The following is a 26,891-nucleotide window of genomic DNA, read 5'->3' on the forward strand; positions in this document are numbered from 1 at the left end:
GTTTACATATGTTTACTTCCTTCCAAACTTGTATTGTTGCTATAGAATTTTATCATCCTTTTCCAATGTTTATCGACGCTTATTAACAAAGGGTGAACAACATTGCATTATTCCAAAGTTTACTGGTTCACGATTACTGATCCAACTTTTTTTTTTGATGAACTGTATGGGACATTGTACTCTTGAGTTTCTCTTTGATATTATGTCCAAAATGTTTCATATTTTAAAAAAGATGTGTATCAGTCATTTCTATTTGAGATTTTACCATACTGTATGAAATTAATACATTAATTTCACAATATTCTGCAACTGCTTCCTAAGGCGGGTCAAAATACCTCTGTTACCCTATATTATGTACATAATGTCCACGTGTCAATTTTTATCAGTGTATCCCACTGTTTTCCCACGAGACGTATTTCACTTCCTCATTGATTGACGTTTTCATTTTTTTTCTTTTGTGCATTTAGGCGCCAAACAGTGTTTATTGAAAGCGCGTTCAACACCGTCTGCTGTGTCGTCGGATTGGAGACCTCGGTTGTTCATAAAACATTTGAAAAATATTACTGAACCTTGATTAAATAGCATTGCTTGATTTGATTTGCCCGTATATCTGAGAACGAAAATACTATGGAAGGATTTGATGATGTCGGTGTGTTCTTTTCCGATAATTTCGGTGACGATGGCCAACAGCAACAGGGTTCAAACCAAATCAATCTTCAGCAGATGAAGAAAAAGTATCGCGAATTCATTCGAACATTCTGTGAGGCCAACTTTAGCTATAAATACCGGTAAGTTAGATGATATCTACGCTGTATACGGAAAATCTAAAATTTAAAGGGAAATTACAGTGATAACTTGAAGCGTAATTATCTGTTGGGTCGGTACTATTTGGAGGTTGAAATCGAAGACTTAGCTGGTTTCGATGAAGCGTTGGCGGATAAACTGTACAAGCAACCCACCGAGCATTTACAGATTTTCGAAGAAGCGGCCCGTGAAGTCGCGGATGAGATAACCGCCCCGAGACCGGAGGGAGAAGAAGAAATGCATGATATTCAAGTTTTGCTGACCTCCGGTGCCAATCCGACTAACATCCGCGACCTGAAGTCGGAAAGCGTTTCTCGATTGGTGAAGGTGGCCGGTATCATCATAGCTGCTTCGGGAATAAAGGCAAAGGCAACCAAAATATCGATTCAGTGTCGATCTTGTAGTAATGTGATTTCAAATTTACCGGTAAATCCGGGATTGGAGGGATATCAGCTGCCCAGGAAGTGTAACACCGAACAAGCTGGACGTCCCAAGTGTCCACTCGACCCGTATTTCATTATGCCGGACAAATGCAAATGCGTTGATTTCCAAGTATGAGTAGGATTATTTTTGTTACTCGATTCGCTAACCATTTGCTTTGTGTTTCAGGTGCTTAAGCTACAGGAACTGCCTGATTTCATCCCACAGGGTGAAATCCCTCGACACATGCAGTTGTTCTGCGAGCGTAGCTTGTGCGAACGGGTTGTACCGGGAAATCGTGTTTTGATCCATGGAATATTTTCGATCCGCAAGATTGGCAAACCGAGCAAGCAGGATGGTCGAGAGAAGGCTATCGTGGGAGTTCGAGCTCCCTACATGAGAGTAATTGGCATTACGGTTGATACGGAGGGTGTGGGGGCCATATCTCGTTTTAGCAACATCACTACTGAAGAGGAATCCACATTCCGCAAGATGGCCGCAAATCCGAATATCTACGATTCACTGTCGGCCAGTTTAGCGCCAAGCATTTTTGGTTCGCAGGATATAAAGAAGGCAATCGTTTGTATGTTGTTTGGTGGAGCAAGAAAACGAATGCCGGATGGTTTGAATCGTCGAGGTGACATCAATATTTTGCTGCTGGGAGATCCCGGAACGGCCAAATCTCAGCTGTTGAAGTTTGTAGAGAAGGTGGCTCCAATAGCGGTTTATACGTCCGGAAAAGGTTCCAGTGCTGCTGGTCTGACGGCCTCGGTAATGCGTGATCCGGCAACAAGAAACTTTGTTATGGAAGGAGGAGCTATGGTCTTGGCGGACGGCGGTGTCGTTTGTATTGACGAGTTCGACAAAATGAAGGAAGACGACCGTGTGGCCATTCACGAAGCTATGGAACAGCAAACCATCTCGATCGCAAAGGCTGGAATCACTACGACATTGAACTCGCGCTGTTCCGTCCTCGCAGCTGCTAATTCCATCTTTGGTCGCTGGGACGATACCAAAGGGGAAGAGAATATCGATTTTATGCCGACGATTCTTTCTCGGTTCGATATGATTTTTATCGTGAAGGATGTTCACGATCAGGCGCGGGACGTTACGCTCGCCAAACACGTTATGAATGTTCACATGAATGCCAACAAAATCCAGGATGCCCAGGAAGGTGAGATTCCACTTGCTGTGTTTAAAAAGTACATCAACTTTTGTCGGACGCATTGCGGGCCGCGGATGAACGAGGAGGCTGCGGAGAAGTTGAAATCTCGCTACGTTCTGATGCGAAGTGGTGCCAGCGAACAGGAACGGCAATCCGACAAACGCCTCTCGATCCCGATCACGGTGCGTCAGTTGGAAGCTATCATCCGCATATCGGAGTCGCTGGCTAAAATGCAACTGCAACCGTTCGCTACGGACGCCCACGTCACGGAAGCTCTTCGTTTGTTCCAAGTGTCAACACTGGATGCGGCAATGTCCGGCTCGTTGGCCGGTGCCGAAGGGTTCACCACCGAAGAGGACACCGAAGTACTGAATCGGATCGAGAAACAGCTGAAACGTCGATTTGCCATCGGATCGCAGGTGTCCGAACAGAACATCATACAGGACTTTGCACGACAAAAGTATCCGGAACGTGCGGTCCTGAAGGTGATCCATACGATGATCCGTCGGGGAGAGTTGCAGCATCGGATGCAGCGGAAAATGCTGTACCGATTGTCCTAGAGGGATTACAAGTTTTTCGGAACTCTACCATTTTTTTATTGAAGTAACTTGTTTTTAAATAAATTTTTGATAACCGAATATTTGATCTTTTGCTAATGCATAGGGTATGCTAGTAAGAGTTCTGTTGCTGCGGTTCGCAAATTTTCATTTCTGCTGTTCTTCCCGTCAGTTGTTTTCCAATCTAGTTTACCCGTTGGAGGCAGCTAAAAGTTAAACTAAGCTTGAGACGAATTTACGCCTTAACAAACTGAAGATATCATTATCTTTTAAAATTAGTACGTCCGATTTCAGTATTCGAAGAAACACTTTTTTCAAATGGTGAGTACTATTCACGTAAAATAAAGTTTCTTTTTCAAGTTCAATACATATCTAATAGAAAAAATATTCGCTCAAGTAAGCTTACTTTAAAGGGAATTGGGCTGTTGGGTAGAGTTCTCGTATTTTGGGAGGGTCCGTGTCCTGATGTGCGCGATATTCTACTCCGTGGCCTTTATTTTTCGTAACAACGTTCGTTCTTCCAGTTTCTGTTCTTCATAACTTTCTTGGTTGATCCTGATGGAAATGTCGCTCTTCAAGCTACAGGAACAGATGGCCTGCCACTTCGTGAACTTCGAACTTCCTCTTCTGGTGTCGTATAATGTTTCTGTCCATGAAGCCTTTTAAAATCTTTTTTGGCGAAGATTTCATAATCCACGCAAACTAAATTGATCGTTTGTACAGCTTTCGCGACCATACTCTGGTTAAACTTCTTTTGCTCATAGTCACGATTTGGAGTTTGGAGTCCGGCATTATATTTCCCTCGATCTAGTCTTGCTGGTAATCGAAACCCCGTTTTCCGAACAATTCCATTACTCTATATCCACTGAATAAATCTACGTAAATAGTTTTGCTTGTTATTTTGATTGTAGTATTGTTTATAGGCGATATTTAATTTCATCAGAAAAACCTGTTTCAATTCACCTAGTGGTGTAATGATGCCTTTCACATATTACTTATAACATCAAAAATATTACTGTGGAGTTCGCTAAAACAACTGTTCATTGAATAAAAATAGTTTGTTCGGACCTAATCCAGAAGTTCCACAATTACTTAAAAATTCCACTTTCTTGCTGCTTAAAAGTACACGCGGAACTTTTGAGAACTTGAAAGTACAGATTAAGTTCCGCGTGAACTTTCTAGCTGCTTAAGAAAACACGTGACAATTTTTGACATTTCGAAGTACAGAAAAAGTTCCGCGTGAACTTTTTCGCTACATAGAAGCTGAACAATGTATTCTAGAATTTCAATCTCATTTACTTCGTCTTAAGATTCGTTTTTGTATGTACATGCGGGATTGATGAATATCAATTGAAGTCGAATAAAAAAAAAAGAAAAAAAGAAGGAAGAGAGAAATAAACAAGACACGTACGGCGAGATAATGACGCAATTTCGCCTGGACAATTTTGACAGCAGCCGGAATGCAGCCAGTCTTCTGACGGTTGCCAGAATTCTTCACAAGCGGGCGCTTGAGAAACCTGAAACTGTCCCAGTGTACAAGCTTAGGAAAAAATCGTGTAAATTTACGTCTCTGTAGATGCACATAACAGAAGCGTCGCAAGTTGCGACTCGCAACACACTTAAATGTACATCGCAGAGCTAGAAAAAATGAATCATATCATTAACTTCACAGATAATTTAGCTGAAGTTGACATCAAAACAGACACACTACTTATATTTAAATATTAAAGGATGTAATACTTTGTCATCATCTAAAAAATTACGACATAAATTCACACCAAGCGTAAATTTCATTTTTCAAGGGTGTAGTTTTATCAACATATAATTTTCACGAATCTGAGTTTGGTTTGCCGAATCCGACATAACAAACAGGTTCGAAACAGATCCGAGTTTTGGTTCACTGGCGTTCTAAAAATTGTAGTAGGCAATAAAACGTGAGTGCAAAAGAATTGACAATTCGTACGTTTCGTACAATCTGTTATAGAAAAAAATAGAACACCAGAATGAGTTGCACGAGGTAAGTCGTTTCATCTGTGTTACATGCACTAGAAGAGTCAGTTGGAAACAGAAAAGGGCACTAAAAGACACATCACGTTGTCAAGTCAGGCTGAGTGAGGCTCAGCTAAATTCATTCATAAATCTAGGTTCGCCTGAACAGCTGATTTTATCCCATTCGACGAGAAATGAAATGTTTCTATTTCTATGTATCCAGTATAGGTTTACATTTCCAACAGGGGAGGGGAAGATACAATTTATAGTCGGTACCTCTCATGATTGGCCCTTCGTATGTGGTGTGATTGGTATGACGCGGGTCAGTCCATTGTCATGTAACTGTAGACGAGAGAAAGAAAAAGTTCAATTTAATTTACCTTCATTGACTGCCCGATGGTTGATGCTGGAGTCAGTTGCTCGGGAAGAGTAATAAAACAAAGATCGAATTGTTCAATGATTCTATTCCTTTGGGTGCATAACTTCCACGTTAGAAAGGTATTCATGAACGTTACCAGATCCAGGAAATGTTTACTTTTGGCACACTTTAGCAAAAGTTGACAGTGCAGCTCATCCGAACACCGCACTCAGTAGGCCGTGCAGAGGACGGTGGGCGGATGCATCACTCAAATGCCAAGGTTGAAACAGTAATTCCTTTTCTCTCCTCATTAGACAGGACAATGTTATGTCGGAAAATTTTCCTCCGCTATATTAGCATGACCCAAAAAAACTCACGTCAATCATTGCTTTTTTCTTCTGCTAGCGCTAACGTCATTAAACAAGATCATATATTTTTGCGGTCACCATTTGTTTCATTTTTTTTTGCGATTCACTTTCGCATTTTGACACGTGCGAACACAACATCAAATTGCCACCACGGTATCGGAAAATTTGTAACTATGCGTCAATTGACGGGTAATGATTTTCCCTTCGTGCCAAAGCCGCGAAATATTTTCTTCCTATTCGATATATATTTTATTTTGTGAACGGATGGATGATGCGCATCTTCATTATGGACCGGTAGGCGGTGCGGAAAAAAAACATCCTCGTAACTACTTTCTTTCTCTCGGCTCGTAAAAATAGCCAAGCACTTCGCGTTTTGGTTCGTTGCCGAGCTATAGCACACATTTTCCCTATTGGTACCGCAGTCATTAGATTTCCCGTGCGAACAGATTAATCAGACCCGATTCGTTAAGGTGTCATGTGGTCATTTCATTGCGCTATCTATCGGACAATGTGAGTAATCATGTTGGGTTTGTTTGACACGTGGACGGTTTGGATTATTAGTAAACAACAGCATCGCGTGTTGCATCTCGTTTGGTCTGTGAAAAATCCACTCTACACCGGATTGGCACTGGCAGTTGCACTCGCTACGAATGGATGCCAAAAATTACTGTTCACATTATTAAAATTGATAGGAAGTCGGTTGAAAGCATTCCAGACAGTCGATTCGTATTAATTGGCACTTGAGTGAAGTTTTTCGTTCATTTGCACGAGCATTCAACGTCAAAACAATTTCACGAGGACTTTTTTCTTTGTCTGGTTTTAGCCAAAAATGTTACACTGGTGAGGCAGTTCACGATGAGAATCTTGAAACTTGACCCTTAAATACAATTTCGCAATAAATGGAAAAAATCTTATAACTGATTTGATTACAGTTCTTCGACATTGAAACAATAATAAACGTCAAGTATATATTTTTACAGTTTTAACGTTTTTACAAAAGATGGCGCCAGCAGCAGATTCCAAGCAGAAATGTCAGATTACGTGCCTCAGACAGCATTAGAGCAGCTGTCACTACATTGCGTTTGGGCATTTCAGACGAAACCATGGCAATTTTTGAACCAATAAATTGTTTCTAATATGTAGATTATTCGTACAAGGTCAATCATCTACTCCTTGCAATAAGCGCTTAGACAGGTCAAGATTTCGTGAAGACGAGGTATAGAGGATTCCGGGGTAAACGCGTTTTGATGCGATAGATAGGCGTCGGTTAGCTGGATAACGCTAAGCCAATTCCATTGGCGTAAATCGTGTTGCTAGTGATTTCAAATGCTCATTTCATGCTGAAGTATTTATTGCATCTCGAAAATGAATTGTCTGTGCGGGGCTAAATAGAACAAAAAAAATGTGGAGCTCAACCGGACACATTATCGACTTGGAATTCCTTACGAATTCCTGAAGCATACCTAATTTTTGAAATCTGTATTTCCATTCTACTTCTTATCACTTATTAAAACTATATTCATTATAAATTTAAGCAAAACAAATAGTTTTCAATTATTTGACACTGCAGGGCGTAAAGAGTCGAGACTATACCTAGATTCCTAGCGAGCAGGATTATATCTCACGCAAGGTTGAAACCAGCGGACAATCCATTTGAATACGGTTTCATTTTTTGCGCTCTTTAAGCTATCCTAAGATTTGGCGCCCTACTGTATTCGTTCTTCATTTTTGTGTGAAACTTCATAGTCCGGTTTAGCTCCGCGATTCCAAAATATTGGATATTGGACCCCGTTCTCCCCTATGTGAGGATTCTCCAGAGGTTCACTCGAAAGGTTGGAAATTAGGTGCTAACGAACGATTTTTTTTAAAGTTATTCGTTTTTCAAGACTCAAGAATTTGTGATATATTCCTATGGTTTAGAATCCAATTTTTCATCAAGAGGGAATGCTCGGCAACATTTCGGACTCTGCAACTTATTCTGAAAAACAGCCAGGTAAATTTTTGCTCTCGTTATCTCCGCCTCATCGACTGGAAATGTTTAATGGCGCAAATGTTTAAAGAAAGTATTTTCATTCAGCTAGCGTCAATATTGATTAAATTCGCACACTATTTTCCAAAAGTGTTAAAAATCGTTATTTGGTACAATCAGAACACGTCCCTAATATTTAAATTAATACAAGGCTACCTACATCGAGCATTATATCAATATGATAAATAATCAAATATTAAAATAAAACAAAATTAAACAAAACATAGGATGAGATCCAAGAATTTGTCACGAGAATGTGTTTCTTAGACCGCGCTGTTCGAAGCGTGGTGAACGGGTAATCATCATCATATCATCTTTGGCAAATCAATCGCTTCTATTTTGAAGAAAAAATTTGAGCCCATGCGAGTCCGTGTTTTACTCAAGCATCTCGAAGTAGGTCAACGTGAATCAACCTTAACTTTTACTATGCATTAGCAAACGTTAGTTTCTGTTTCAACAGGTTTCACCGCCGATTCGTAGCGTACAGAATCATTGCATGGTTATTACAACGACTCTATTGACATTAAGAAACCGCCAACCCAGGTCTACATACATGAAATACTACACGGAAGCGGAAAACAACCTAATTTTGAGTATTTTCCACCTAACTACGGGGCTTCGATCAGTAATCTTGTTTTACTCAAAGTGGCTCTAAGTAGTTGCCGCAAGGTAAACAGACAAATATATACTGAAAGGTGAGTTATAGGTACCTACTCAATAGTAAATTTATGTACTCAACTGATGAGTTGAGATTGACTCAACCCAGAACCTGTCAGCTTGGAACGAAATCAATCTTCAGTGCGCATCCTTAAGCAGTACTGCTTTTTTGCGCGTGCACGAATTTGACATTTCTTTCACCTACTTGTATGCCATGTACTAGATTCGAAGCGGGCTAGCCTGAGGGCATAAAAAGTGACAGCTGGATATCGAACATTAGGAAGGTCTCAAGTGCAAATGACAGTTTCTCTTTACATAGGATAAGACCAAAAACTATCAACTTTCGATATGCACTGTAGAATTTAGTGAACATTACTGACATAATTGATAGAGAATGTAAACGAAGAGAAACTGCCATTTGTACTTGGGACTTTTTCTAAAAGTTCATTGGACTATAAACGAAAATTAACTGACAATATAGCCTTAGTTGCTGTGTCATCAAATCGGCGTCATCTCAAGTGAAGTAACGCCAACCAGAAGAAAGAAGATTGAGAAATGAGAAATATGTCCAATGTGCAATGGCGTTGCTGAATTGAAGACTGATTACGCACTGAGCTGAAGTCAAATAAAAAGCAATTTCTGTATATCAGTTCAGGCTTCGGGTGCTATAATAAACAGTTCACATGAGCCCTGCAGAAGACTTCCCACTTAGAAAAAAACGTTCAACGGTGGTCCTTCATTGGTCCAATAGGTTGGATCATTGGTCCAATGAAAGTCCAATCAATCGTTCAACGGGAGGCTAACACGGGACCTTCGTTTGCCGATTTTGAAACAGACCGTTGAACCGAATGCCATTTTTTCGTTCAACAAACCCGGCAGACAGAGGTCCATTGTTGAGCCATTTTTAACATGAGGAGTTGGAGCCCCGTTGGACTAGTTTTACTACTGAATTTCTGAAGTTTTTTCCACTTATTTGTTTAAACTAACAATACATACCTGCACGTAGAACAACAACACTCTACTTTACGTACAACAACAACAACAAATTTTCTTTCTATGTAAAGGTAACACTTAATTTTCACACTATTTTTGCAAGAAAAAAAAACAACAACAAACCGTTCCAACAAATTGAACGAATATTTCGTGCAATATGTCGTTCAACAAGCGCTCAAAAACCAACAAAATTGAACGGCCTGCTGAGAGGGTTATGTAGCTAAACCGTGCTGTCGTCCAATTTTTTCTCGAAAAAAGTGTACGTTTTATTCTGACAGTAAAGCTGCCCTTACACGAGACAATATTATTGTCAATACAAGGAGTATTGACAATACTTTTGATCGTGTAGTGGAAACTTCATTGGATTGACGAAAATATTGTCAAGAAATCAAAACTGCTCATCAATCCGACAATACTTTCTCTACAGAGAGGAAACTGCCAAATATGTGCAATGAACTCATCTCTCAATATTTCAATGTTCATTTGCAATATTTGAAGCTCCAAACGCTTGATTTTCTCGAAAAATGCGGACTCAGTTACCAAGTCAATTGGATTGACGGTATTGACAATACTTTGGATTGACAATAATATTGTCACGTGTAAGGGCTGCTTAAAATGAACGAATCGCAGTAGGCGTGTACTTCGGAGTCTTTGGACGCAAAATTTATTCGCTTTTTTCAACATCGTAGAAATGTTTGAAATTTTCGCATATTTTCTTGTAAATTAGAGTGAATTTTTAACACTTGAAAGTTTACATTTGAGCTAACAGTTTTCTTAGTTATTTCATACAGAATAGAAGTTTCGTATTCAGTTGAGATTCAGCATGAGACGGACGGATGAACTAAAATTGCATTACTTTCAAATGGACGTAATTTTTTACCCATTTTTACCTCAAACAGAATTTTGTGTGCAAACTATTGTGTACGTGACAGTAGTAGTTTTGTAATTGTTGCGAAGATGGATTCGCAAGAAGTCTCGAATTCAGCAAGGATTCGATGGTACAAGAAACGTTCAACTGTAGACCGAAAGTAAAATAGTGACCGAAATGGATTTCCGTATAGTGAAAAGGATCACAAGCGGGTAGATCAAGCTTTCAAGAGGAATTCAAACAGTTCTGTAAGAGATGCTTACTAACTGCATTTTAGTAAAACTTTCGCACAGGACGCAAAAAAAACGTGAGGGACTACACACGTACAAAGTTTAAAAGGTACCTAATCACAAACAAACAAACTACAAAATACGATGGAAAACGTACACAGAAGCTCTACACTCTGATGTTTCCTTATTGATAACGGAACGTATTGTTTTTCATTGCAGATGTTCGTAAAGCAGATGCTAAAGTTTCCCAAAAAATGCATGATTTGGAAATCAATTTGCTCATGTGGAAAATGGAGCACTTTATTTGTGACAACTAGTACGATCAACAGGTACTTATACATAAAGGAATGCTTTCAAAGGCATCTTCTTTCACTTTTAAGGGCTCAAAACGGTTCTACGCTTTTCTGGTTGAAAAATCATGCAGTGAAAGCTCCATTCAAAAGAAGTAATTATAGTGTAAGGCAATCGTCTTTCGCGAGGTCAACCTGGATTTGATTTTAAAACCTACTGAAACATTTCGAAATCAGTGCCATTTGCACTTGGCGAACAATTCTTTCATTGTTCGACATTCAGTCCATTCCGAAAATCGTCCTGCAGCTTGTACCTTGTGTACCGATGAGATCGCGGTAAACGGGAGAGGTTGCGGTCATTTTTTAAAATAAAAATTACTGAACAGTCGGAAACAAATTCTTTACGGTGAGCCAACAACAAATATTCACATCAGCAATGAAAAAAGAAACAGCGAAAGATGTGCGACCTGCCGTTTTTCCTCATTCGCCTGTCGGAGCTCGGGACGCCCGTCGGTAACGTCCAAGCGGGCGAAAAATTATGATGAAAATATGCATTTCCCGGTCGCTGTATTCTCACGTAAAATATTTCACAAACAACCGACTTGTGTTCAAGTGCAAGTGCATCATCATCAGCATCATCATCGTCATCATAACCGGTCACGTCTTTCCCATCAAGTGGGCCACGACGGATGTGCATGGATCTCCTCCCCTCTGCCTAGAAGACCCTTACCGAAACCGCATCATTCTAGCAAACCGATCACTGAGCGGTCGTTGAAATCCGGCCGCCCTATAATGTGGGTTGGGAAAATAACACATCTCACATCGTTCCTCCGCCTTCACCATCAACCGTGACTTGAGTCGGTGACGATCGCCAATTTTCGCTTCGCATACTTCACCATTCATGCCTCTGACAGGTAGACGGTACGTTTGAAGGTTTCTCTCGAGTTCAGGTTATGCACCTTACGGACGATCGTGACCACGGGTCCTTCGGAGGAAAAAAAATGAACGACTGGTACTTCACGGGAGGATGTTGGTTTTCCCGCACCCCAACGAACCTGGTAATGACTAAATAAACGAGCATCACTTGAAAATTGGCGATCGGATATCGGATGGGTTCTTCCAGGCAGTTGTACCATGCGTATCCTTCATATGTTGTCGTTGGTGTTTTGTGAAATAAATCAAATGATTGCATTGCAATGATATTTTTAAACACCTTTTTAAATGATTTATTTTTAAAGTTCTTATGAAAACGGTGCATCAAATAGAATATTTTTGTTTTGAGCTTTTTTCACCAGACCAGGTCATTTTCCTTAAGTCTAGCACATCATAGCGGAGAGAATGTTCGTTAAAGTATCACGTGTAGGAAATATGATTCTCATTTTGCGCTGCATTTCTTTATGACGATTGTCTTGGCGAATTACATACTGATTTTAGTTTATTTACTGCTGATTGACTAATAAGAGTTGCTCTTGAATGTTGACATTGATAACTTTCTTACTTATATTACAGTAGCAGTTGATGGAAGGACGATTGTTCATCAAACAATTGAAAACAGTTAAATTTGAAAATCAGATTCAACGTTGTTATTCAATCCGGCACCATATATGTATCCTGTTTCAACTACTCGCTAGCGCTTTTTGCAGTGTTTTTTCCACTTCAAAATTTAAAATTTCAATCTTTATTTTTCTCCTATTTTCATTATGTTGTCTTCAGGCTTGAATCTTAAATTATGAGGTTTCTATCGTGACAATTAAACATTTCACATTTTTGACACGACATCTGAATTCAGCTTGGTTAGTTCACACAGGAAAAATTTTCTACTTTCAACTAAGCGACGCCTACTCTGTTGTTTTGCATCTAGGAAATATCAGTCTCATTCCACATTTTATTGATGCTTCTTGATCTTCTTGAAATTCTAATTATCAATTTTAATCTTCAAGGTTTGTTTTTCTGTATCCTTCGACATTATTTATCCAAAAACTTAAAAAAAAACAAAAAGTAAAATTCTATGACTAATTCAAAATTATAGCTTCGTCAAATCAAAGGTACTAAAAACCGTATTGCGAACATTTGTCACTTTGTTATGGAAACAGTGGCGTTTTCATTTCACACTGATGGACTAAAAAGAAAATATAAATGATTTCTGAAACCCAACAGAATATTTAGTTCACAGTTTTAAAATTTCGCCAACTCATGAGTACATGAAAAATGAACAATAGTATTAAAAAAAAATTTGGCTGACTGTACAAATCTGCACCACTGAGGGTTAAAATAGAATAATTACAAGACAAGCATAAACGAAGGAATTTTCTTATCAAAAAGTGATTCAAAATTACCTTATATTAGTGTCAGTAGGATCCATAGTACTAGCCATGCAATGATTCTGTACACTAAAAATCGGCGGCGAAGTCTGTTGAAATAGAAAGGCAAAATTCCACAACAGGAATGTAATGCCAAGACTTTGCTTTTTTATATTATTCGAAAAATTTTTTAAAATATTTTAAAATCGACAAATCGCAACACGTTCAAACTTGTGCATATCTTTGAATGTACATTACTCATGCAGCTACTTCCGGTGTTGTTTTGATTCAGTAGTTTATTTGCCTGTCTGTGCGTACAGTATGCAGTATTCACGAAAATTGTAGGAACAAAATTCTGCTAATCAAATCTGTTTTATATAAATTTCAAAATTTCCTGCCGGAACGCGCACGTTCACATATGTCTCAACCGATTTTTACCATCTCAAATTCAAGAATATCCCGATTTTTATTCAGATTCAACTTTCGGTTCGATCCGGAAGTTTAGGGTGCTTAGAGCAGGGCTTGTTTTATGAATCTTCAAACGAGCGAAGCAACAAAAAAACAACCGCTGTGAAAACTTTGCTTGACATAACTGAATGAGAGACCTATATTAGAGATAAACTGGATGCGTAAGAGTATATGCTACTGAGCAGACCAATTCCCTTGTTTGGTAAATTGCCTGTGCTGCCAGTCTCAGTTACACATGAACTAAGCAATCCATGGCAATGCAATGAAATGAAGGGTTCAATCTCGTTAGTACTGTACGAGAATGAAGATGCGAAGAAAGGTCATACAGGCAATATTTACGGTGTTTTTTAGTGTAGGTTTACAGAAACCATTTTTGAACATAACGCTTGTACTCCAAGACCCAATTTGATCACATTTCAAAAATATTTCAAACTTTGTATAGCATAAATTTTGCATTTGAGCCCGTTTTCAAAACGATCAATTTATTTCTTGTAAGTTTATACTGTGTATATATCCTAGAAACACAACAAAGCAATTCTATTAATATTCATCGGAACTAAAAAATATGAATCTAGTTTTCTATCTTCAATATGAGAACCGTTCGTCAAATTCTAACCTCATGAAGCATACTCATCAGCTGGCGCACATCTTCATGAACTAATGAACGAACGAAGCAGCTCTCCTTGCTTGGGTTGCGCTGTGAATTCTACCTGACGTACCAACGTGTGTAAATAGAACAGAGGGTGAAACTCTTTTGTTAATATTCGTTGCTTCAATTTGCAAGCCCTGGCTTAGAGTAAGAATGTCAATTTCTAGAGTATTGTTTCATAAGCAACCATGTGATGAGTAGCGAGTTCTTTAAATTGGTTAATAAAATTCTAATTTGCAGATCAAGATAGTCTATGGCGCTAAATAAGCTCATATCAGAATTTCATAAAATCAAACTCAAATCAACAGGTCGGAGTCCCAGGGGAAAAAATGTCCAGTCCTACTTACGGTTCTAGATCAGCAAGGTGATAAGTTTTCAAGAATTCAAACCGTCATAGAAAATCGTAAAATATCTTCCAATTTGTAGGTCATGTGTTAGTTTATGACCATGCGAACAGTTTTTAGTTATACTGAACCAGTCATTTATTTTTAAGCGCCATTTAAATCGAAGATACAGAATATTATTTGAAATTGAGCTCAAAATTGTTTCAGGTTGTAGTTATCTGATGGTTTACTGCTCCGAATTTCACTATACTGGTATCTATATACAGTTTCCGGTGCCGAAAATGGTGGTCAAAATATTTAAAAAGGAGCTTCATTAACTTGAATTGGAATGTCTTCAAAACTGGTCTCTAATCTTTTTAATTTGTAGTATTATTTTGCAGTAAGGTATAGGAAATAATGCAAAATATGAGGAAGGAGTCATTACACCACCAGGTGGATTCAAACAGGTTTTTTTTACAGATTCGATGAAACTTCACATTTTTGACAACGAAATATTCGAAAGTCAAAAATGGCTCATTTTCGCAGTTGATTTTACACATATTCAATGCATCCTGACATATATGTTATATGTATATATGAAAATTCCATCATTTTTTGCTGTGTCCTACAATGAAATAAGTTTGCCATTGAACTGTGATGAACTTTGGATCCTTTTCTTTCCGTAGTCAAACAAAAATTATTACACAAATACCAGAGAACAATGATAAGAAATACTAGTAGATATTCCGGATTTAAAAAACGTTCACCTAACGTGCAAATCAGACAGCAAACTGTCATCTGTAACAGTTCAGGACATGGAGCACTTGACCTTCTGAAAACGAGTAGCGAATGTAAAAAAAAGTATCAACTCAATTCGACGGACTACAGTAGAAGACAAAGCCTACTACTCCGGCCTATTCTTGAACAGAATGGATGATGATGAAAACGCACAGCTTTTTATCACTAGAAACTATCTTTATTTAAACTAACAAAGATTTACATTATTAGCAAATATAAATACTTGTACGAAATACATTACGTTTAATTTTTAATTGCTTTCATATTGTGTAGAAAAAGGCTGCAAGAATCACTGTTGTTTGAAAAATGATCATCAGTAGAAAATACGATTCTTTTTTTTCCCGGTTGAAGGTCTTTTGCCTGGATGTTGTTTGTATCTAACTGTTTCGGTTTTTTTTGCCCGTTGTGATAGATTTTATGTTGTGATCTTTCCGCTATTTTTCCGCCGCTTTGGGTATGTTCTGAGCATCTTCCTGCATGCGTGGATCAATGTTTTCAAATGGAGAAAGAGAAAACAATTCTCATTCAAATACCTCCAGTGCACGTTAATTTTTTTTCACTGTGATCAATGACGGACTCTAATTATAGAGTATCTTGACCGTCTGGAAAATGGGGAAAAATGAAAACTGAATGAAACTCCTAGTTATGTGAGTTGCTCTAATCCTCGCGATTTTAGTCAAAGTTTAGGGTATTACTGTTTTTTTTCTGAATCTGTTTTTTAGTTTACAAACATCCCCAACCAAAACATGGTTTATACCAAATACAAATTATGTTTATCTCATCTCTTATTAGGGGGTACTTCCTTCCACGTCTATAAAAATGGGAAGTAGCAAACAGATCACATACACTTAAACCTATAAGCAACGAAGCAACACTTGTTTTTTTCCTTCATCTTCTGTTGTTGAGAATCAGTAGCAGAGTGCCAGATCATGGCAAAATGGTCAGATCCCACTGTGAGTAAGCAATAACCATATTCGAACGGGAGTACCAGTTCCAGAACATCACTGGAATTTGTTATTGACCGTCCGGGGTCGAGACTCTGACTCACAGTTTTTGTTTTTTTTCGAACTCTTCAACCTCATGCCACTTGTGGTACAATCTGGGTAAGATTACTGTTTATGATTCAAATGTACAACATTTCTATCTATAAAAAAAGTCACACTGCTAACTAACTACAATTAAAATAGGTCTCCGTTTCTTTGTGGTCACTGACTGATTCGGCAGCAATTCTCTGGAATTGTTCGCGAGGTTCGCTCTCATTACTTCTCCGTTTTGGTCGTTTTCAGGTCCTTGCGTGTTTTGAACCCACGAAAGCTAGCCTGAATCTTGGTGGCAGCTTCGGTGGCCACTTTCTGTCGCTTACGCACCAGAAAGCCCCGTACTCCGGCCTGTATCTTCACCGCCGAATTGTCCTCTAGGCTTGCACCGATTTTCTTGCCGACCTTCGGTGATCGCTGCTGACCGTTGGATCCGCTGGCAGTCGACGATCCATTTCCGCCCTTGTTCTGGCGGATTTGCTTTCGCACCCGGTAGCCACGGAATCCGGCTTGGATTTTCGTGGCGGCGTCATCCTCCGACTGGGACGAATTCGGCGAGCTCGGATGAATATGCATCTCGTTCACCAGCGGCTTCAAACTGTCTACTAACGTGTCCAACGCGTTGAGCCGCTGTTCGTCTTTCAACGTGATGATGCTGGCTTTGGGGGGTTGTTTAGCTCACAATAAATCTCGGCCGAAGTGTGCGCGATCGTCCGTAACGCGGTCTGAATGGAGCACTTGTAAGTAGGAACGTTTCTGACTTTTTTTGCGTGTTCGTACGCTTCGAGCGTTCAGTGTAAACTAAGATCACTAGACCTGGCAGCGGCAGAAACGCGATTCCCATGCCTAACCAGAAAAACCGCGAGCGATGATGGAGAATCTCGCGTGCGCCGGGAGAGCTCGCGCGATGTCACAGATGGGAACAGACCGAACAGAACTTTGTGTCTTAACTGAGAGCTTGTTTCCAAAATACGGAAAAAAATATTTCCAGAAATTCTTACCTATATTTTTCACTTGTGACGAACAGAATCGCTTTTTATTGATAAAACTAACTGTCCCGGAAAACTTTATTTATTTATCGTTCATTCATACCCGGTCAAAAAACTTCATCCCTCTCGAAATTCCGAGTTGTTCACATTTCATTTCAAATTTAACACATTTATTAATTGAATTCAGGACTTTGTGTAAATCTAATAAATCTCAAGCACTCTCCCATTCTCACATATAGCCAGAAAATTGTTGGAAAAATCGATGGATTCGCAGCAAATGACTGATGCCCAAATCACCAAACGGAATGCAGAAAAGCTCAGTGAAATGTTATTTTTATTCTCGGATTTATTCTACGTTTTTCTAAAATATCTACATCGATAACATTATTTTGAAGTCAACATTTTACGTAACCAAATTTAGTTGAGTGGTGATAATTTGACATCTTTGTGGCCCCAAACGACATTTTAGCGTAAAGAGTGTATCGAAAATAAGCTATCCAAGATACATTTGTGTTGTACGCATGAATTTGTGATGGTTTTTTTATGCTCAGATCACAGCATGCTGTGCGTTTGGCTGTCAGCTTTCGTTTGTTAACTTGTTTGTGCGGTTGAAAATCTGTGTTTTTTCAAAATGTCGCGTATTGAAAAGGAAGTGAAAATTATGGTTCTGGACATATGGCTAAGTGAGAAGGGTATTACTATGCGAAAATTAGCGAAGCGGTTTGGAATTCATCATACCAGTGTTAAAAATCATCATTAATAAGTTTGGGGAACACTATTCTTTGGATGAGCTACCAGAAAGAGGCAGAAAACCCGGTTCTTTCAACCTGAATCTGGACCAGAAAGTGTTATCTCTAATCATGAAGAACAAATCAATACGTGATTTGGCCAAAAAAGCAGGAACGAGTGTCGGAATGATCCAGCGTATCAAGAGGCAAAATCACCTGAAGAAGCCTACAAGAAGCAGAAAATCTCGAAACAAAGTGTAGAACAGAAGAAGCGAGCAGCAAAAAGGGCCCGGAAATTGTATTCGCGTCTTTTACAGTGACTGGATGCATGCGTTTTGATGGACGGTGAGACTTATGTAAAGGAGGATTCAAAAACCGTTCCAGGTCCACAATACTTTACTGTCGTCGTTGGGGAGGATGTGAGCGATGCAGACAGGTCGATTCAAGTGGAGAAATTCGGTCGAAAGGTACTGGTATGGCAAGCAATATGTTCCTGTGGTTTGAAATCAACCATGTTTTACACCACCGGAACTATAAATGCAGAAATCTATCGATCTGAGTGTCTCCAGAAGAGATTGCTGCTTTTATATAAGAAGCATACTGTTACTGTCCACTGTTTTGGCTGGATTTAGCGTCGGCTCACTATGCCAAAACCACTTTCAATTGGCTTGCTGAAAAGGGTAATTGCCCTCAGCTTCGACCCATCGAACGTTACTGGGCAATCGTGAAGAGGGTCTTCAAGAAGACTGGCAATTTGGGCTCAAGCTTCCAAAAAATGCAATGCAACACTGGTCCGGAACTTGATGAAGAGCGTTCGATCAAAAGTTCGAAAAGTCGTGAAGGAATAACTAAAATTTCAGTTTAACCTCGTACAATAAAGGATCAATTTTTAGTTTGAATAAAATATCGTTTTTGATAATAATTTGAAAGAAAAAATCGTAGATAACCGTAGCAATGTAATTCACAGTTCAGCAACTTTATGTTCTTCTATTCTATATTCATGTTCATGTTGAACATCGGTGGTATCTTGTAAAAAGCCTTGTAAACACTTATAACAGGCAAAAATTTTCAACAATCAAACATGTTATTTTTGGTGTAACTTTGAAACAATCGTGTGAGAATTATTATTAAAAACCAATTTTTTGTTATACAGTAATTAAAAATTGATGTCCTTTTACGTTAAACGTTGATTAACCAATTCCAAATAATATTAAACATCTTTTTCTTAGAGCAGTTTTAAGATTTTTTCAATATTAGAAAAAAGCATTCAACTTTTGATCAGTGTATAACATTTTTAAAGTGCCGAATTGATTTCGTACAATTCCTTTTTGGAATCCATGTTTGTGCAAGCGACGGGTTGTCAAAAGGTGAGAAAATTAAGCGCTCGCAAGTTCTTATCTCATGCCCTTTTATGAGTCTTTGACGGCATCGACCGGGTGCTATCACCTTCGCGTTAGTTACAGAATGAGAGGGTGCGAAATGGTTTGTACGTAAAAACTCATTTGAATTCTAAAATGAATCAAAATCCTTCAAATAGGTCAAGTATTTCTGCTTGACGTCTTATTGCTGAAGTGTATTTAATCCCTGTCATGTGATTTTGAATTGGCTAAATCCGAACTTTTTGTTATGCTTTCATAAATATTCATGAATTATCATTTTTTATCACATCCTTGAAGAATTCGTCGTATAAAACAAAATACGTCTTATGAAGAAGAGTAATTGTTTGGGTATTAATTTTTCTGCAAACGCGATCTCACACGAGAAAAAATCAGTTGTGAAAAGTTCACTCTTCGATGATATTTAGGAAAAAAGTTCGCACATTGCATATATCTGAAGAACTTTGGAAAATGAATTTTCATAGCCGTTGTATTTCAACCCTTTGCAGAATACATGATGAATGAATTCGCCGATCAAAAACCTGAACCTTTCTGAAAAAGTGTGGAATACGTGCTATTCCCAAACAAGTTGTTTCTGAAAAACAATTCGTGTAATGCTAATCCTAAAACCTTCTGAACAGATTTTTTTACGAGTGATAATGAAATGAACATTTATGATCATGATTTTCCCGAAACTGTGAGCAAGATCGGAAAATGTTAATCAGTTATACAAAATTGAAGAACATAAACTAAATACGCGATGATTGCTTATCATTTGCGAGTGATCGAAAATCTTTCTGTAATGTTTGAATCTATTTGATGCAAACATTGCATTCAGGCGGGGCTGATCGATGGAACGGTGATTTCGAAACACGATTTGCTCTGTATACGAAATGGATCATCGGAATACAGTTGAGTCACTGAGTTCTGGACTAAAGTTATTTGTTTGTATAAAAAACACACGGAAATATATTTTTCTCCGTAAACTGCTGCCAGCCAGTGGGACTTGAGATAGGTCAAGAGTTACAAAGTCTTCGTCTATCTATCCGAGAAAAAATAATTGATTGTCATACTGAAGACGTGTACAAAGTATTATCCAAATTAAAGAAATTCGACCTTTCACACTTAAAACCGTTTCTCTAGCTCAGCATAATGAGATATCAAAGAATATCGGCGAAGTGAAATTTTACTGATTGTTCAGAGATCCAAACGCGATTTTCCGAAATTCATTAAAATTATATTCTTGCCGCAGTTTGTCATTTTAATTTCCCGAACTATTCATCAAATAACAAATATACTGAAATCAGAAGAACAAAACGTCCGCTGAGATATCGCTTTTACTGAAATTCGACGAAACATAGTAACATGAGGATTTTAAAAGCAATTTCTTACCATAACCCTAGCATTTGCGTTCATTTTTTCACACAATAATTCAAGCAAAATCTTTTCTACACTCAATCACTGATGACTTGGTAACTCATGATTAGTTTTCTGGGTGCGTTTTGTCGAGCTAACAGCCAACAGTTTTTACAGACAACTTTAGCAATAAATGACAGGTACCTTACATTTAGTATTGCTGAGATTGCCAGTAGTTATACATTTTGCCGAGCTGTTTTTCGAGCAGTCGGCGGTGCAAATCTCGGAACATTCAGCAAATTTAAGGAAATTGTTTTGCCACCTTTTCTGCTGTTTAATTTTGAAATTACTCAGTCTGAAACGCCTATTGTAATATAAAACTGCAGCGGTCGTGCAAATTCTAGTCTGATGTTTTTTCCGGTCATTTTAGGACACTTTAGATAAATCCGATCATTCTGGTACCTGCAGCTAACTAGTTCAAACCTGTTTTTTACCACGCGTAATTTTTTTTTTAAATCGTCGGTTGTCGTCATCATCGTAGAAATAAAAGCGATAAATCTGGTTTTATCTGTGATCAAACGTTTTATTCTCTTCACCGCTCATTCATATTCGCCTTCCAACCAACATTCATTTTTGTTTTGCATCATTCATATTTCCCCCTCGTGAGAACTGAGCGGCGACTGAGAGATACAAACCAGATGACCAGCAACCCACAAAACGATGCTAGAAATCAGTTCAAAATACGACCAATTGTTCCAATACTTGGTCTGCTGATCTAATTACTGAATTCACTGAGGATAAAGAATTAGAAACCATTTCTTTGGGAACGGTCACTTTAAATCACCAAAACGTTTTAAATTGACTGAACCGCGTGTCTAAAATGACTAAGCTGTCAGTGAAAATTCGCTCGGGCAGATGAAGAACAAGTAAATAAAACACCTTTTTTTTGTTCGCCAGATCGTAGTAAACCGGTCCAGTCGGACCAAGTTTTATTGTGAATGGCGCTAATGATGTCGACCTACTGCGTTTTGCGTTGTGCGATGAACCAACGCTAGGCGGAGGCGTTTTATGGGCTTATGCGCACTGCAGTAATAGAAAATTAGATGAAAAAAAAACACGTATTCAAGCAATGTTTTGTCTTTCGTCATTGTTTTGTTTCATTGATGTAAAGTATGGAATATTTATGAAATCGTTGAAGTAAAACGGAATTTTTGTTTATGTGGGATCTATCCGAATTGTGCATACGAATGAAAAAAAAAATGAAATGTATTAAGCCTATTATAGAAAAACAATCGTAATCTAAATTTCTGGAAATATATACAATTTTTAAACACATAATTCACCATGAAAAGTCAGCAGGTAGAAAACTTAAGAAATGGGTGTTTTATAGTGTTGCGTGGCAAATAAAAACCAAATGTTACGTTAGAATAACTGATGAATAAAATACACTGAGGTCTTTTTTTATGCGGCCTTTTTTTATGCGGTTTTTTTTACGCGACTTTTTTTATGCGAATTTTCAGAGTTATGCGGTTTGCCCTTCTGCGGTCTTTTTTTATGCGAAGTTTCAGAGTTATGCGGTTTTTTTTTATGCGAATTTTCAGAGTTATGCGGTTTTTTTTTATGCGAATTTTCAGAGTTATGCGGTTTTTTTTATGCGGTACGTTAATTCGCATAAAAAAAGACTTCAGTGTACACATTCTGAAAAATGACTCCTGGCATCAGTATTTTGTTCTAGTACGAAGTGAGAACAAATCAAGATTGTCGAGCCTACAACGATTTTAGTAGATTGGTAGGTTTGATCGCAGACAGCGTAAAGCGAAACGTGCGACTTTTTACTGAATAGCTTCAGTTCGCAGCTAATTGGTTTGATAATTTGATAAGAAAACAACGACAGAACACTCAAGGATTAAGCAAATTAACGGAACAGGAGCCGTAGCATCCAAAAAGCTTTGGAGATAGTATATTGAATATAAAGACTGTCCCAGAAAGTATGGACGAAACAAAAAACCGCTGCCATTTCCCAATGGTTCAGAGTCTGTCAATTTTTATGGCTGCGTCCTGTTGTTTACACTCTACTCTAACCACTTGTGCAGTTGTTTATTCGTTTTCATTAGTTTGTTTCGAAATGCGTGGACTTTCAGCAGAACAACGTCGAAAAATTGTGTACAAATGGTGCACAGAACGCGGACTGTCACTGAGAAAGATAGCAAAAATGGAAGGAGTAAGTGAAAAAGCCCTGCGAAATGCAATCAGGAAGTTCGGTGAGGATAACACCTTTGAGGATAAACCGAAAACGGGTGGAAAAAAGGTCCTGCTAAACCTCAGTTAGATAAACGTATACTGAAGGCGTTCGAGCAAAAGAAAGAGATTTCAGTTCGGGATGTGGCCAAAAAAGTGGGCACTTCGAAGCCAAATGTTCTTCGTGCTAAAGAACGTTTGAATCTTCGAACCTATAAGAAGCAGAAACAACCAAAACGGAGTCCGAAACAAGAAGCATCGATCAGGTCGAGGGATCGAAAGCTGTACAATACGATTCGTGCTGGAAATTTGAACTGCATAATCATGGACGACGAAACCTACGTGAAACTCGATTACAAATCCTTGCCGGGACCACAATATTATACGGTGCGAGAAGGGCAAGTGTTAAACCAGTTCGAGACATCGATTGAAGTCGAAAAATTTGGCAAGAAATGGCAAGCAATTTGTAGCTGCGGTAAGATTTCGAAACCCTCCATCACCACTGCTTCAATAAATAGCGAAATATACATCAAGGAATGTTTACAAAAACGACTTCTACCCATGATTTGAAACCACAAGGATCCTGTTGTCTTCTGGCCAGATCTTGCTTCTTGCCACTACTCGAAATCAACGGTAGTATGGTAGAATGTCACTTTCGTCCCAAAAGACATGAATCCACCAAATTGCCCACAACTTCGACCAATTGAGGAATTTTAGGCATTAACGAAGGCACATCTTAGGAAACATGTCTCGGCAGCCGAAACCATTCAACAGCTCGAAAAAGATTGGAAAAAAGTGTCAAAACTTGTCGCCAAGAAGTCTGTACGGAATTTTATGAGGAACGTTCGCAAGAAGGTGCGCCAGCTAGTCTACAATGGCTAATATTATCAGTATATCGAATAAAATTTGATTATCTAACACTTGTGAATTATTTACAGCGAAATCAAAGTGCGTCCATACTTTCTGGGACAGTTTTTAATTCTGTTTGATTTGGATACGTAAAGTCAATTCGACTTGGTTTCATAGTCTCAACCTCAAATTACCGAACTGCGGAAGCAAATCAAAGTGTGCAAAACCTTTTTCATTCGGCAACGACTCACTGCAATTAAACATCATTTTAACTGAAAATGAGACCGAAAATTAATTTACACAATCGGTGATCGGTGATAAAAATCGAGAATCTCGTTTTTTCCTTTAAAAGCAATCACCATTTACAGTAACACACTGGTACATACATTCAATTACTTTACCGACAGTATCGGATCAGGTAGAACATTACGGGACGGGGCAACCAATTATTCCAGCCGTGTTATTTTACGTTTTTTTTTCCACCATCAGGCTCCGTTTGGTTGCGCTCCACTTGTCGAACTCCATTTTCAGAAGATTTGTTTCGCGTCACAACAATTCAACCTCAAATTAAGAGTGTTTTATGTAAGGTGAACTGGCTTCGACAATCGGCTTTTTCTTATCTCGAAAAGACGAACCTTTTGACATTTATGACCAGATCCAGATATTCGAGAATCCGTTCGCCGCTGTTTTTTGTTTTGTTTTGTGCGATGCACATTCAGCGCTAATTTGACACGAATGGTCTTAGCAAACCGGTCTGGATAGGCGAATCGTGTTTTTGATCCCCAGCACGTCACCGTCATCGTCCAGCAGACGATGGTAACCCATGGTAACCGTTTCGTTCGAAAGCCCGAAAAAAATAACAAAACAAAACAAAATAAAAGTTTCTTCAAATCGCCATCGGAATCCCACGTGAGTGTATTGAAAATTGTCCAATCGGTAGAGAGTTAGTGTAAATGGTTTCTCGTTTTCACTTACATGGGCAATTTATGCCGTTGATGCATTGCATTTTGCCCCCCATCGCTACAAAGAGATCAGACGGTTTAATTGTTTTCGCGCATATTGCTTTCTTGCTTGCTTGCCTGATCGTTCGTGCGTTTAGCCCCCCATTGGATTCTACAAAGCGACGTTGTATGGCTAAAGCAAGTTTAATGCTCTTTCAGTGATGCATCATTCCGTTTTAGCTTCTCTGCTGTTGTTGAGAGGAATCACACGAATACGGGGGAAGAGTGTCAATTGACTGCCAGTGTATTGTACTTCGAATAAATAATAAAAACATTGCATTTATCACGGTTGTTTTTGTTTTCATGCAAAAATGATTTGTTCTCTTTATCAGTAGGTAATGACTTCCGATAAATTACTTGAATACATTGTGATAAGATGATCACGCATCCGTTACTCATTACGGCTAAATATATGCATTTTTGCAGCAGCGTGGATAGCCGTCAAGTTGTGAAAATAGCGACTCATCAGCTTAGTAGGCTGATCTAACGATAAGTGGAAAAATAAGTCTCATTTTAGCATTTCATTGATTTTACATATAAGATTCTTTTCAGATTTTTTTTTAACTCCAATCCTTTTCCGTTTCAGATAATTGTAGTACCTAAGATTAGTCTAGGGTTGACAATGATCATCTATAACGCAATGATTGAAGAAACGGCCTTTAGTTCGCAACTTAAGGGCTGAGGCCAGTGTGTTTTAGGGTGATTTAGATGGCTTTATTCACGCTTCAAATCTGATTTTCTCAGAATCGGTGACGAATATAAAAAAAAACTAACTGACAATCTCTTAATCTCTTAGAAAATTAGTTTAGATTATTCTGTGAAAATTTCAGAATGATTCATTGACTTTAGCGTTCGGGAAAGTCTTTTTCTGAAGGAAGAATTGCATAGCTGAAAACGTCTTTCAACTTGTTCATTGAATATCTCGCCTTCAAAAGCATGGATCAAAAATCTATCCTGACAATGTCTAGATAATTTAGTTTAGATGCGATTAGTACATAAAAACATATATGTTGTCGCGATAAAAATTAAGCGAATGCTATTTTTGTGAAGGGAAGTCCATTCCTATGGCGGTGCCATTTTTTTCTGCTCTTGAATCCTGGTAACGTAACGAAACATGAGAGAGAAATAAAATCGGCTCAGCAAGGCTGCCAAACAAGCGGTAGCTTTATTGGATTTTATGTGATGTAATCAAACTTGTAACCGAAAATATCAAAACTTTCGGCCACATCGAGAGTCACTCTACACATTTGCGAGAGAGCATGGAGAGAAATGTAATACGCACAGCGAGCCACGTGGTTTTACGAATTCTACTGGCCTTAACCCCTAAATACCTCGCATACTCGCGTATCAGTCCCATACCACTTTTTGTCATTTTTGAGTTAGCTTGATAGATCAAATATATTCTCAAAGTCATTTGAATGTGGCAACCCTGCACGCTATATAAAATTGAACAAAGCACGCTGTGTGCTAGACGGTGGTGTTTTCTGCTTCCGTACCAGCACGTACCTTTTAAAATGTAACTGTCCCGCATCGACGCAACTACGTATCCAAGTTTTTGGTTCTCCATACATGGTTGGATCTGTGTATGGGTAGCTAAAATGGAAGGATATTCTATCTTTTGCGGTAAGGAGCTATAGTCAGATGGATTAATCGTTCTTCCTGGGAAGAATGAATCCTTTCTGTATTGTATTGCTTTAGCAGATCGTTTGGTATCTCTTATGGGGTGCCGAATTTAATTCTGTTCGTACACACTGCGAATCGTTCTGCATTCTTTCGGGAATGCAGAATGGTGTCGCTTCTGTTAAATCTCTAAATCCTCTCGGGAGGTGAAGGTTTTATTGAATGTGCATTTTGACACCCTCTCCGTGGATGCAGAACGATTTCTTTCATTTATGTTTTGTACTGTTTTTCCACCTCACCCACTTCACATTTCCCTTCCATGTTGCTTTTATCACTGCCTTCCCATCAGTATCAGTTTCCCATGATGTGTACCAAAATCAGAAGGTATTATCTTTCCGGTAAAGACAGTCCCAGAAAGTATGGATGCAACC

General features: G+C 38.6%; 2 protein-coding genes across 2 annotated transcripts; one reads left to right on the forward strand and one right to left on the reverse strand.

Annotated features, from left to right (window-relative positions):
• Positions 1-473: 473 nt before the first annotated feature.
• On the forward strand, positions 474-3,014 carry LOC131434973 (DNA replication licensing factor Mcm5). The gene is made up of 3 exons (XM_058602357.1): positions 474-788; positions 849-1,356; positions 1,414-3,014. Exons 1-3 carry the CDS (start codon positions 628-630, stop codon positions 2,947-2,949), a joined length of 2,205 nt encoding a protein of 734 aa, XP_058458340.1. The 5' UTR covers positions 474-627; the 3' UTR covers positions 2,950-3,014.
• Positions 3,015-15,422: 12,408 nt separating this feature from the next.
• LOC131434980 (IQ domain-containing protein N-like) lies at positions 15,423-17,134 on the reverse strand. The gene has a single exon (XM_058602369.1). It carries the CDS (start codon positions 16,877-16,879, stop codon positions 16,526-16,528), a length of 354 nt encoding a protein of 117 aa, XP_058458352.1. The 5' UTR covers positions 16,880-17,134; the 3' UTR covers positions 15,423-16,525.
• Between the last annotated feature and the right edge of the window lie 9,757 nt (positions 17,135-26,891).

Source organism: Malaya genurostris, chromosome 1 (assembly GCF_030247185.1).
Source record: "Malaya genurostris strain Urasoe2022 chromosome 1, Malgen_1.1, whole genome shotgun sequence".
In the NCBI taxonomy this organism is placed as follows: Eukaryota; Metazoa; Arthropoda; class Insecta; order Diptera; family Culicidae; genus Malaya; species Malaya genurostris.

Excerpts from the sequence above, each read along its gene's own strand:
- LOC131434973 (XM_058602357.1), top strand. The coding sequence starts at position 628 with ATGGAAGGATTTGATGATGTCGGTGTGTTCTTTTCCGATAATTTCGGT. Across the intron at positions 789-848 it reads AACTTTAGCTATAAATACCG|TGATAACTTGAAGCGTAATT; the intron begins GTAAGTTAGATG and ends GGGAAATTACAG. Across the intron at positions 1,357-1,413 it reads GCAAATGCGTTGATTTCCAA|GTGCTTAAGCTACAGGAACT; the intron begins GTATGAGTAGGA and ends TTTGTGTTTCAG.
- LOC131434980 (XM_058602369.1), bottom strand. The coding sequence starts at position 16,879 with ATGCATATTCATCCGAGCTCGCCGAATTCGTCCCAGTCGGAGGATGAC.